The sequence below is a fragment of the Pseudonaja textilis genome, chromosome 2 (assembly GCF_049901715.1).
Source record: "Pseudonaja textilis isolate UNSWEBS1 chromosome 2, rPseTex1.2, whole genome shotgun sequence".
NCBI classification, from domain to species: Eukaryota; Metazoa; Chordata; class Lepidosauria; order Squamata; family Elapidae; genus Pseudonaja; species Pseudonaja textilis.
In genome coordinates, this window is record NC_141991.1 from 68,586,639 (window position 1) to 68,600,154 (window position 13,516).

Consider the following 13,516-nt stretch of genomic DNA (forward strand, 5'->3'; position numbering starts at 1 on the left):
GTAGAAACAAATGAGGGCTACTGTAAACCATGGTATAATAACATGTGCTGAGCACTGGGTGCAGAGGAACAATCAAGGATAATCAGGCCATGCTTTTTTGGATGCGAAGTAGATTCTGGCCTGGTTCGTGCTTGGCTAAGGTATTTCAGGGTTGTCGGCTTGAGCCGTCAGGTCTGGGTTGCATTACACCAAATGGCCACTAGATGGCAGTTTCCAAGGTTCTTTGCTGCCATCTATGAGCTTTCCGGATCGTTTGATGTTCAGGTAGTGTAGCTAGATTTAGGGGAGGTGGGGGGGACTGGATGGCAGAAATGTCAAGCATTTTGATAATGCTGTCAAACAACTGCATGGATAGTGAGTAGTAGTTGAGGTCTCTTTAAGTGCAGTAATTAAATTAGTCTGGTTAAATATCAAGTACTGCAACATTTGTTTTTCCAATTTGCTTCTTGTTTCAGGCAATTCTATGTAGAAATGGAAAATAATTGTATGCTAATATGCCTTTGATCTTGTATAAAGTATTTGCATATATGCATTAGTAAAAGCCAGTAGATAATTTTCACAGAGTTACAGAGCTAAACATTTATTAAAGGCTATTAACCCATTTAGAAAAGAAGGCCATTTGCTGACGGTGATAAGGACACCTTAAGGACTATTTGAACTGTCCAGTAGGAACTAAAATAGTGGAGATGCTAGGCCAGATTTACTGAACGTAATATGATACTCTGATTCCTACAACCTTCAGAGGTTGGGTCCAAAGTTGTGATTAGGTCAGCTGCTAACAAGGAAGTTAGTGATTGTGCTAAAGATGAATTTTTGTAAATATTTATTTATTCAACTTCTAGAGGCTCATCTCAATCAAATTCAGATTCTAGAAGATAACCATAAGACCATACAGTAAAGTTTTAGCCTGTTCTGACAGAAATCGGAAAAAAGCAGCCTTGATTAATAGGCATCAAGGAATGTCTTATGCATAGGATCACCTTCCCCATCCTACCCTCATAATTGTTTTGTCTGACTATTTAAACTTGTAAGGTGACTTATGAGGGATGAACACAATTGTTTACTGACAATTGGAAATTAGGATTTTTTTTGTTTAGGTCTGTAAGAAGTCTATCATGTGCTTCATTTTCTGCTTATGTCTTATATAGTGATTACTTAAAAATAGACAAATTAGCGAGCCAAGTATATTCCACCTTCTGATTCTCAGTATGGCTGGTATAACAAAATATCACTCTGCTACTGAGAAGTTCCCTGAAATGAACTCTAGCATGAATCCAAAGACAAAACCTCTGGTCCCAGTGACCGATCCAGATTGGATCCTGCAAAATGTGATTCAAACAAATTTGGTTTGTAAATCCAGCAGAGATCTGTTTTGTATTGTAGAAAGGTGCTGGATCAGGAATTGGTTAATACAGCCACTGGCTAACAAGTGGCCAGCTTGTTTTTGCTTCAGTGTGTTATGAAAACACAGCTGCTTTTTTTGTTGTTGTTGCTGCTAATAACCTGGAGCACCTTGTGGAAAGCAGGAATACAAAAATCCACCTTGCGTAGATACTTTGCCTATTATTCCTGCTAAGCTCACTACAAGTATTGTGGATTGCTGACACAGATACAAGAGCTCATCATTTTTGGAAAGCACGTTACTTGTTTCTTTTTACCCTTTTAATGTTATTTTAACTATAGTAATGAAGACACTTGTCACTTCAGAAAAAATAAGTACATTTTTTTTCAAATGGCTTTCAAATGATGCAAAATGCCTATTATTCTAAATTATTGCCTTTTAGAGCAAATTCACAAACACTTAAGAATCCCCTTAAACAGCTCTATATAAAACCTAGACACCAGGGCGATTTTTACCCAAATCTCACATTTGTCCGAATGCCTCTATCCTTTTTGCTGCTGGGTAGCATGGCCTTTGAAAAGGCAGAAGAGTAACACAACTCTTTGAACTTCACATCCCAATACAAGACTTTCAGTAAGTTGGTTGCCACAATTCTCAACAGCAGGAACTGGATAGTTTCCCAGGCAGCAGCAAAATGAGAGCATGACCTACAAACACACCCTGCTGCGCTATCTCCCTTATACAATAACATTATTGCTCTTGGTTGGCCACCTGAGACCTTGTCTAATAATCCGAAATGCAGCAAGGAGAGAGTCCAAATAATAAATGTTCGATTACAGAGGGAAATTATGTTTCCATAGCTTTCAAAAAGGCCGGAACTAATTTACACTTGAGAGAAAACTTCCTAATTACTTTCTGCTACTTGCCAGGGTATTTTGTTTATCACTCATATAATCCAGAGACATTAGCAACTAGGATAATTTGTAACTTGGCTCCCTGATGATAGAATTTAATTTGAAGGAGTAGTTTAAATGTTTTCAGAGTTTTAAATGGGCAACTTAGCATCTCATGAGACCTACAGCAGTAGAGTTCTTTTGAGGGCCAGAGAAGAAATTAAAGGCATTCCTTTTCCAATGTAAAGTTTAAGATTATTTTCAGCCTACTTGTAATTTTAATAAAAAAGTGTTTATTTATGAACAATACCTTGATTTTTCATTTGTTCACTCAAGTAAAATGGCTATTACAAAATACAAGATTATATCTTTTCCCCACCATAATGCAGTTCTTGTAAAATAAAGTATACCCAATAGGTTCAGACTAAAATGCAGATAGGAAAGGTCACCTCTTGTCAAGCAGGATTTCAGGATTGTGTTCCCAAAATTCATTTCCAATAATATCACAATGCAAAGGAATTGGTCTATTTCTCTTCTTGATTTCTTCAATTTCGTTCTCTTCTGTTTCCCCTACTTTAATTTTTTTCTTACCGATTTCATCTACCTAGGAATAGAAATACAAATAATATATTAATAACTGAACTTTTAAAAATCTATTCAGAATTTAAGGCTTTTAGAGTTGCAGTGTTTAATATATTAAATCAAAGCACCACTTTCACGTATTAGACTATCACTGTAAAATGGCAGACTTCATCTTCAAAGCATCTTCATTCCACTTCATTCAGAAGAGAATGATTTTTTTCAACATGTTTTTGACATGCAGTGGCTAAACTGATACATAATGTTAAGCCAGGAACCAATAGGTAGCATCCCCCTCCCCTACTTTCTCTTGCAGTCTTCAAGGAATTGCCTCGTTCCCAAAACCACACTGCCCAAATCTGGCATCAAATCATTAATGACATAATTTCCAGTAGGGGCAGAAGGAAATAAAAATGTGTTAAACTTCAGAAAACCTTAACATGTTTTAATGAATTCCTATGAAAGTAAAAGAATCACACCTTGAATGGCAAGGACGCTGAGTGTCGTTATGTTTTCACTTATAGCACCTGGCTGCAGAATATAGGGCAAAAAAAAAAAAGTCTTGTGGCCAAAAAATCATTCCTTGGCTTTCATGAAGATATAAGTTTGCTTGCTTTTGGCTTGTGGGATGCAAAAAGCCATACCATGACTTAGTACTATAATTTGCTGATCTGTATACTTAATTAAATCAGCAAGATCTAACTCATATACACACAGTATTCACATTCTTATGCAGGACTGGGGAATCAGTGTCCTATAAGATGTTCCGTAATTGAATGCCCATCTTTCCACAAGAGGCCAGATAAGCTATGGCTAATAGTACAAATAATCCTAGAATTATGATGGCTATTGGGACTAGGATTGCCATTGCTAAGCAATCAGCTGTAAAGAACAATGTCATGTGACTATCCTCACTTAGCGAGGACAATCTGGGAACTCCTAGTTGCTGTCATAACCCCAAGATATGTGGGTTATTAAGCAGTGGAAGTCCCAGGTAAGGGAGCTCCGAGGTTTATGGGGGAATCTGAGAAGCCCAGCAAAGGCCACATGAGCTGGTGAAGGGCCACACAAGTCAGAAGTGACTGGGAGAGGTGCCAGAGACTGTGTGACCTTCCCTGCCAGGTTTCCTGTTGTCTTTGCTTATTGGAAGCTAGCAAGAAAAGTCACAAATGGCAATCACACGACTGTAGCTTCCCGCAACATAACCATCAGCCAGACATCCAAATGCTTCAGTCATAATAATTAAACAACATGGGGGTATTGCCATTGATGAAGCTTCGGGGACTGATTGCACATCCATATTTTCAGCACTGCTATAATTGAATGGTTGCTGAACAAGTGGATGCAAGTTGAGAGCAATCTGTAATTGGAACTGCACGTCATTTTCTTGAATTATATTGTACAGCTAGTCGTCAACAACAGTTCATTTAGTTCAAAGTTACAATGGCACTAAAAAATGTGACTTACAACTGTTTTTCACACTTACATGTATCCCTGTGCTCACGTGATCAAAATTCAGTTGCTTGGCAACTGACTCATATTTATGAGGGTTGCAGTGTCCTAGGGTCATGTGATCATCTTTTGCTACCTTTTGACAAGCAAAGTCAATGGGGAAGCCAGATTCACTTAATAATCATGTTACTAACTTAACAATTGCAGTGATTCACGGCAAGAAATGTCATAAAAAATGGGGCAAAATTCACTTAACTGTCTCACTTAGCAACAGAAATTTTAGGCTAAACTGAGGTTGCAAGTCAAGACCTTCCTGTATGTTATGTTCAAATAGGAAGAGTTCAATGAAGACAAATAGGAGTTTTCCCTATCCTCTTGCTTATGGAAGGCAAGGGGACTCCTCCAAAGGGGTGCAGAAATGGAGGTCAGATCTCCTATGAGCTGTTTCAGTAGCCCTTTGAAGGCATTCCTCTCCATGCAGAGGGGAGGGGTATTCCTTTGAAGAGCTGAAGAAAAGGAAGTCAGTTACCAAAGATGTGAGCCTCATTTCTGCAGCCACCAAAGCAGTTCTCCATACAAGAAGGGGAGACAAACACCTCCAGTGGGATTGAGAAATGGAGGTCAGATCCCAAAGATCCAGCTCCGTTTCTGCAGGACGCTTGGAGCAGTTCTCTTCCACACATAGAAAACAGCTAAACTCAGCAGGCAACAATCTCACTCCACTTAACGACTCCACTTAATGACCCATGATGACCCATTAATGATCATGAGTATTGGGATTGTGGTCATTGAGCAAAGCATTCATATGGGCATCTCACTTAACAATCACTTGGCTCAAAATAGATTCTGGTCCCAACTGTGGTCATAAGTCAAAGTCTACTAAACAAATATGGTATATAAATAATGGTAGCTGATACACAAAATGTTCAAGTATAAATACAAACATCTATAAGCATTGAAGCTTTGTTTGTTTTTTACACTGGCAATATATAGGAAGATTACTGTAAATAGTGGTCTTTCATGATCAAAAGGTGAGCTAAAGAAGGAAAGCTGAAATAAGGTGGCATATTATCAATAGAATATATAAGTGTTGAAAAGATATAAAATATAATAATGAAAAAATAACTTTTGGGAATAGTACTATTCCCCAAATAAAAATAATTTTTGGGAATAGCACACCCAATATCAGTTCCTGGTCCAGTTCAGGATGTTGGTCATTACTTTTAAACCCTGGGTCCAGAGTATCTGAGGAGCTGTTGATCCCAATGCGATAGGCTCATCCCACTCACTCCAGCAGAAGACATATTCCGGATCCCACTGCCAAAGAATTTCAATTGGTAGACTGCAGGAAAAGAGCCTTTCCTAATGAGCCTTTTGGAACATTCTCCCACTGGAGGCGAGATTGGTCCCCACATTCCTGGTCTTCCAGAAAAGCCTCAAAACCTGGCTCTGCCAGCTGGCCTGGGGCACTGATAGGGGTGCCCTATGCTGAGGTGACTGGCTGGGTAAAGAAACATTTCTACCCCGATATCACCTGTCCCCTTCATTTTTAGTTTCTTATTTAATCTTAATTTTAATCATTTCATGTTGTCTCTTTTTAACCTTTTTATCATTCTGTAAGCTGCTCAAAGTTACTGTAAGAGTGAGATGAGTGGCATATAAATAAATAAGTAAGTAAGTAAGTAAATAAATAAATAAATAAAATCAGTATGTCACAAAATATGAACAGCATAATGGTGTGTATTCCAAATTTTCATTACTACTACACTTGATAAAATCTTTTTTTCAATTGCACTTCACTGAGCACTAAAGTGATACTTAGTGAAATGCAATGCCTAATATTTGGGGTAGATTAAACTTAATACAGTATTCTACTTTTCAACTATTTTTGAAAGGACTCAACAGTAGAGATAAGACCATTATTTGATGTTATGTATAAACAAATAATCTGAGACTTCATAAGCCAAAACTTTTCCACCTTCAATAGCAGGGTTAGTTAATATGTGAGAATCCAGCTTTAGCTAAACCTTAATGTGGAATTACCACTATTTTGCTTCTGGTCTCCAGTACCCTCTGGCTGGACATATAATGGATATCACTGGGATGACCATTGAGGATCTGAAGGAGGCAGTGTGAGACAGGGAAGCATGGACAGTGCTGATCTACAGAATGGCTGAGGGCTGGACACAACTGAATGGCTGATGACGATAATGCTTCCGGTCGTCTAATACAGGAATAACTCTTGCAATAACTTCATCATACAAAAGCATAATCAACTGATGAGGCAGATGTCTCTGGTAATTCAGCACAGATGGGCTTTGTTAAAAAAAAATCACTTTACTATCCTAAAATATTTTTGTATAATTACTTATTTAAAATATGCTTGCTGACATTTTAAAGACAAACAAGAATATGACTTACCTTCTTCCATATTAAAACAGTTCCTTTCCTATATATTTCAGGTTCTTTGTTGTAGTTAATGTTGAATTCAGAAAATAAAATCTCATTCTTGTCATTTGCAAGGGTTCCCTAAAGGGGGGGGAGGGAAGCATTTCATATGAACCTAGGAGAACTCTATTAATATTTGAAATTATTAATGTAATAAATGGATGTTGCTCTTCATTTAGGGATTCAGCATGCATTTGATCAAAAAGGAACCCATCACACTTCTGAACACACATTCTCCTCAGAAAGAAAATAGGGAAACATTGGTTCATAGCTACTAACAGGTGGAGCTTAAAACTTCATTTTTTAACAGGTGATTAAGATGTCATCCATCATTATTATTAGCAGGCAAAAAGCTTGGTGAAATAATTTAATATACCTTTCTCCAGGGGTGGGATCCGACAGGGTTAACTACCAGTTCGATGATTTACGAGGTTCGGTGATTTACAATGTGCTTCCTGCACGCTGAGTGGGCGTGCCTGTAAATCGTCATCAGCACGCTGCGTGCAGAGAAGCAGCCTTTGAAAAAGCCCTTTTTTCCTACTTTTTTAACTGCAGCTGTGCCCTGCACAGCAGCTGAACTTGAAAAAGCAGGAAATAACGGTCAGGTATGAGCCCAGGCAGGTGGGTGGGCAAAAACATCAGCAGACATAGAACTGTTTCTATGTCTGCTGCTCTTTAGAGCTACCGGTTCTAAAGAGGTGGATAGAACCCATAGAAACCCACCCCTGCCTTTCTCCCAATTTGGTGGCCTACAAATATGCTTGTATTATAACTATCAGAACTCCCTGACTGCATACATATACATATAATACTGAGATCTAACACATCAAAATGGTACCAGACTAACAGCGGTGAATTTAGTATTTAAAAAATTAGTATTTCTATTCTATAACAAACATTTGCAAAACCAGCAATTTCAGTCTATTAATTTCTTCTGTGGACTCAACTCATAGGGTCTAAGTGCATACACAAACATTTGTTTTTAGCTTGTAAACTTTCTGCAACTGGAAGAGAATATTATTTGCCAAGCAGCAAAAAAATGTAATATGCCCCTGTCTTCACTTAATAGCTATTTATACTTATATCACCATGATATCTATTATTTTCTTGCCCTGATCTAGAGGTGGATATTTTCATTTACTTGTAATTCTGATATAACATGGCCAGAGTCCTTAGTTAAAACCTCCAGTGGCACATAGAGATATCACTATATTTCCTTAACTCTGTAGCTGGATGTTAGACTGAGAATTTTGGGGCTGTTACACTCTTGAAACACTCACATAGTTCCCCATACACAATCAAGTTATCAGATCCCCATGTCAGATCCAAACCTGATAGTATGAAGAGAAAAAGAATTGTCCATGAATATGGTACAAGATAAGGATGATGGCAAAGAAAATGTCTTGAAAAATACTATTTTTGATCTCCTTGCCAATATATCAATAGCACATGGATGATTGATCCCATTCAAGTGTCTAATCTAGGCTACCTCCCACTAACTTCTGCACATGGGAAATGAACTTTAGGAAACTAAAGTTGACCAGTAATCAAAGCTTCCTGAATGATAAGAGCTAAAGTTGAGCAATGAAAAGTATGTAGTACATACTACATTCCTTATAATATTTCTTAAAAATTAGAAGTCAGAAGAAAACAAATCCAATTACAGCTTACAAACATTGTTGTTTTTCTACAGGAATTGAGCTTCATGTCATCAGTGTTCTCCTGCAACTCTATTTTTATTTCCTAGCTTTATATTACAAATAACCCAAGGCAAACATATCCAACACACATTCCTCCTCCTATTTTCCCCACAACTCTGTGAAGTGAGTTGGGCTGAGAGAGAATGATTAGCCCAAAGTCATCCAGCTGACTTTCCAGAGCGTGACTTGAACTCATGGTTTCCCACTTTCTAGACTGGCCCCTTAACTACTAAACAAAATAATAATAAATTAGAGAAAAAAATCCCAAGGTAGATGATTCCATGGCAAACAATTACTACTTTTTAAGTTCTGCCAACTAGCATTAGCCAGATTAAAAAGGGAACTTTTTAGTCGTTTTAATTAGTTTAATGTTAATGTTAATTTATACTCCTAATCCATATATGATATGCCATATGTCAGGAGCGTCAAACTCAAGACCCAAGGGCCAGATCTGGCCCATTGGATACTTAGATCTGGCCCGCAGGGCCTCCCTGGAAACAGTGAAGGACTGGCTCGCAGTGCCTCTGCCAGGGAAAAGAGTTCAGGAGGGCTCGCTGGCAGAGGGTTGCAGGAGGCCGTCACAGCCAAAAACGGAGCTCAGGAGCCTGTTTTCACTGGCAGAGCAGTCGGGCCATCATAAGCACCTGGGACACAAGTGACGTCAAACATAACCCTGATGCGGTCCTCAATGACATCAAGTTTGGCATCCCTGCCATATGCTAAATAAATAAATGAAGTCTTTTTCTTATTTCCTGTTTTACCTGAGGTTGATCAGTTGCTATATTTACATCTTTCCTAAATAATAGCCAGTTCTTTGTAGGTTTAACCTTCCTACCAGAAACCAAATCCAATCCATGTAGACAAGCATTCCAGCAAAAACAGCAAATGTAAAGTCAAACTTGGAATACAAGACAAATACACAAATATATCTGTTCCAATATTAGAAATACTTCAAATGTTATATATGTTTCTGGAAATAACACAAGCTAGGTACAATGTGCTCTTTAGGCTAAAATATTTGGACTAATGTTTCAAACCTTAAGTCTCTCTTGGGCTTGTACTGGCGTCAGGCCACTTTTCTGCACAAGAATCCAAAATACTGTATTATAGAGGTTATTGATATGACCTATAGTGATACCAAGTGAAAAAAAATCATTAGAGAAGATAGCAATATTTGCTATAAGATTGATTTCAGAAATGGTATTATAATTACTACAACTATTTTTATTGGTATTTATATGTAACCTAAAACAATAACATAATTTTTTAAAATATATTTTTATAATAAATTTCTACATTGTGCAGAGGTTTGTTGGTTGTTTTTTTTACTTTTTTCAATTTATTCGGCAAGCTATCTAGTGAGGATTCAATAAATAGAAATTTTGGGAGAAGGCATGTCATCAATTGCTAGATGCAATGGAGGGGAATAGAAGCTAATCTTGAACATCCAGCAATATTAATACCTTTGCATTTGTTGACTTGAATTATAAGGCAGTATCTGAAGCCTATTTTATAGAATTGATTAATAGGGCAGCTGCATTTTTGTTGTGAAAAATATGACCTGTGCAGATAGTGATTACCTCACCATGTGGAATATTCCAGATTCCCATTCTCTTTACTTATTTCTAAGTAAGAATACAATTTTGAGAAAATACTTAAGTACTGTAAGGAAGATGCCTCTCCTCCCCCACTTTCCATCTCTAAAGTTGTGATAGTTCAAGTGAATAAAATCAGGTACTTTTAATGGGTTTTTTTTAGCAGAAAATGAGATTCTTAAATAAATATCTTAAATATCTATTCTTAAAAATTATTGTTCTATAACCTACATTTCACTCCTGCAATACTTACAATCAGCTTGTCGCCAACTGAGATAATCTTTTAGATTTTGGTCACTGGGATACAACACAACACGTCCATCAAATCCTGGTGGATACAAAAGGGGCTTGTCCTTAAAATAATCCTTCCAATAAAAAACATAGCTGGATGCAAACTTGGCGACCACGAGAGTCATTAGTTTACTTGTGAGGAAAAAAAGGGAGAGAAAACATAACTTTTTAATATAAGCAACACAAGAGTTAACTAGCCTATATAAATACAAGAATGCATGCCTTGTTCATGATTTTAGAAATTCTTTCCAAAAATGTATACCTTATTTGTAACTTATAACTTATTCTCATAGTTTATGAATCCAAAATGTTGACAGCATAATTCTAAAACATGTAAAATTTCTCTAGAAAAGAGAAATGACTAGCTCTAATAATCCAAAGTATATGTTAAGTATAAAATCCAGATCCAACATGTTTAATTTTGTCATGTATATATTTTATGTTAGGCAAGATTGACTGTTAGTATCTATAATTCTATCACAGTAAACATAATGCAATGTAAAATGCAACTCTTATTTACATAGAAAGCATCTTATTTATATAGAAAGCATCTTTCAAAATGTCTTTTAGTCTATTACATTTAATATCTTTCTACATTTTACTATAAATGAATTGAATTGAACTGGTTGTCAAATAAAGTGCTTCAGAAATAATGTTTGATATACAAGGCTTAACTTACAGTCTGAAAGTAACACAGCAGCTCACATTGCTATAAGGCAGGGGTATCAAACTGGCGGCCCCTGGGCCAGATGCATCATGTGCAGGCCACACCCACCCCAGTTCCGCAAAGGGAAAAAACATCGTGAAATGTCACATGATGGCAACATGACACCATGAGTTTGACACCTGTGTTATAAGGCCTCCATGTGCTAAACTATAATCCAATATTGCATAATCTCTATGCAACTGAAAGACTAATGTTAAACAATTATATAGCTTATTAAACAAGATTATGCAATGAACAAGCATATTATGAGGCCATCAACTATTTTTGGAAGATTTCATACAGTTAAATCACTTTAAAGAGTGAAATATGTGAATGAAAGTTAAAAATACATTGCCAGTAACATTTAATGGCCACTTATCCATCAATACATACATATGCAAAGATGTCTGTGTGTGTTTGTGTATGTATCCCTTCCTCACTACATGTATTGATGTTTCTAAGAATGGAGATATATGGTAAAGCTACAAGTATCATAAAATCAAAAGTAATCAAATTGTTGTATTAAAGCTTATTTTGGAAAGAGTATCTTAACATATATTGGGAGGGAAAAAACTGCAAAAGTAACTACCTTGCCCTTCTCTTAAACAAGTTGGTTTTCTTTTTGAAAATAAAGCTGTATTCATCACTTTGTCCATAGGCAATGACAATTTCCTCCATTTCTTCCATCACTGTTTGGGCACACTTGTTCATCAAATTAAGAGCACAATCATCATTAGGTTTCTTAAAATCATGCTGCTCAGCAAAGCTTCAAAATGAAAAGCATATAATTAAAAACATTTCATTTGTCATATCTGTTTAAATAATTTCCTGTGTTACAGATACTGAAGTTTTGGTAGAAGCTATGATAGGGGCTTTTCCTACTTAGTTGCAGCCGTACCTGGAGCAATAGACCTTAGTAACAATCATTGCAGTGTGTTTTATATGAGGCTGCTTTTGAAAGTATCCTGAAGTTGGTGCAAGATGTAGTAACCTACTTGCTGGAAAATGAAAATCACAACAGCCATGGTATTGTGTTGGTTGCCCATAGGTTTCTGAGTGCAATTCAAAGTGCTATCAAGTCAAGTTTCACCCATAAAGCTCTATATGCTTTGGCTTCTAGGTACCTTTCTATCTGGAATTAACACATTTTGTGTATGCTCTCTGACATATCTGTCAATTGTCCACCATTCTTAAGAAGTTAAAAGAGCAGGTGCTTGAAGACAATATTTTTCCATTGAAGCCTCTATATTATAAGCACATCTCCTCTTAATCATATCAACATCCAATTTAATGACCTCCGGAAACCAGTACAATCAGAACTTTTCCAGAGAACATTTGGAACATAATGGTTGCATGCCATCTGTACAAATGCAACATATTATTTTTTTTAAAATAAACCATTGATAGTTCATCCAAATTATGGCAGAATAAGGATATAAAAAACATTTAGGCCGTAATCCATCTAATTTTACATAATCTGTCTTATTGTCATTACAAAGTGTTAGAAGGTAGTCATTAAAAAGCTAAACCAATGCCATTTTTACGTATTTTGCCAATAAGATATATTTTGCCAATAAGATATATCAATTAGAAAGTGAGAAATTGTTATTAGGAAAGTAAAACTTCAACATTCTAAAACTAGACATGTGCAGACTATTTACCCCTGAATATAAGACAGCTTTGTACTCCTTGTAAGAGGTTAACTGCATTTAATGCTTTTCACCTTGGATGTTAATATTCTTTTGAATTCTGGATAATGGCATCTGTTTTGACCCGAGCAAGGAACAACTACAGAGAAAGGATTCTTCTCCAAAATTACAAATGTAATTAAAAGAAAAGAATATTTGTTAAGATTTGATTCATGCTTCTATCTCCAATGAGATCAGTTTGGGTATTGAACATGCATGCAAGCACACAGTACCCCCCAAATTTGCAGCATTTGCCAAACTTGGCAACTTTCAAATGTGTGAACTTCAATTCCCAGAATCCCCAGCAATGCCCGGATGAACAGATGGATTCTGGGAACAAGAGTCCATCATCTGGTAGCTGCCAACGGCTGGGAAACGGTATCCCAAAGTGAAGCCAGGGAAGCCAAACGGCCCACAGAGCTAACCAGATTTCATTTTGAACTGGCGCCGACGATCCCGGAGCTGACCCTCGCTCCTATTGGTCGGCCGGTCGCCGGGCAACCAAGCCTGTTAACTCCACACGCTGCCGCCAATGATTGAAGCGTGTCTTTACCGGTGGAAGCAGCGTCCATCCAACCGTACGACGATCCAGCAGTTGGGCAAACATTTATCCTCCGTTTCGAAATCCCGGACGTATTCGAATTTGCTCTTCGCCATGGCGGCTCGGGCATAACGACGAAAACTTGATTTAAGGCCTAAAGCGATGGCAGCCAAAGCGCCGCCAAGCCGAGGCTGCGGTAGCATTGCCGGAAGGAGCGCTGGGAGACACCGGAAGAGACTGGACTCTAACGCCGCCTCTCTATGATCCTGTAAGATCGGCCG

The 13,516-nt window shown here is 37.3% G+C and overlaps 1 protein-coding gene across 1 annotated transcript; it reads right to left on the bottom strand.

Annotated features, from left to right (window-relative positions):
* Positions 1–2,511: 2,511 nt before the first annotated feature.
* On the bottom strand, positions 2,512–13,494 carry THG1L (tRNA-histidine guanylyltransferase 1 like). The gene is made up of 6 exons (XM_026696676.2): positions 13,248–13,494; positions 11,596–11,772; positions 10,263–10,432; positions 9,452–9,540; positions 6,688–6,795; positions 2,512–2,839 (listed from the first exon to the last, which is right to left on the bottom strand). The coding sequence occupies exons 1-6, from the start codon at positions 13,436–13,438 to the stop codon at positions 2,681–2,683; spliced, it is 894 nt and encodes a 297-aa protein (XP_026552461.1). The 5' UTR covers positions 13,439–13,494; the 3' UTR covers positions 2,512–2,680.
* Between the last annotated feature and the right edge of the window lie 22 nt (positions 13,495–13,516).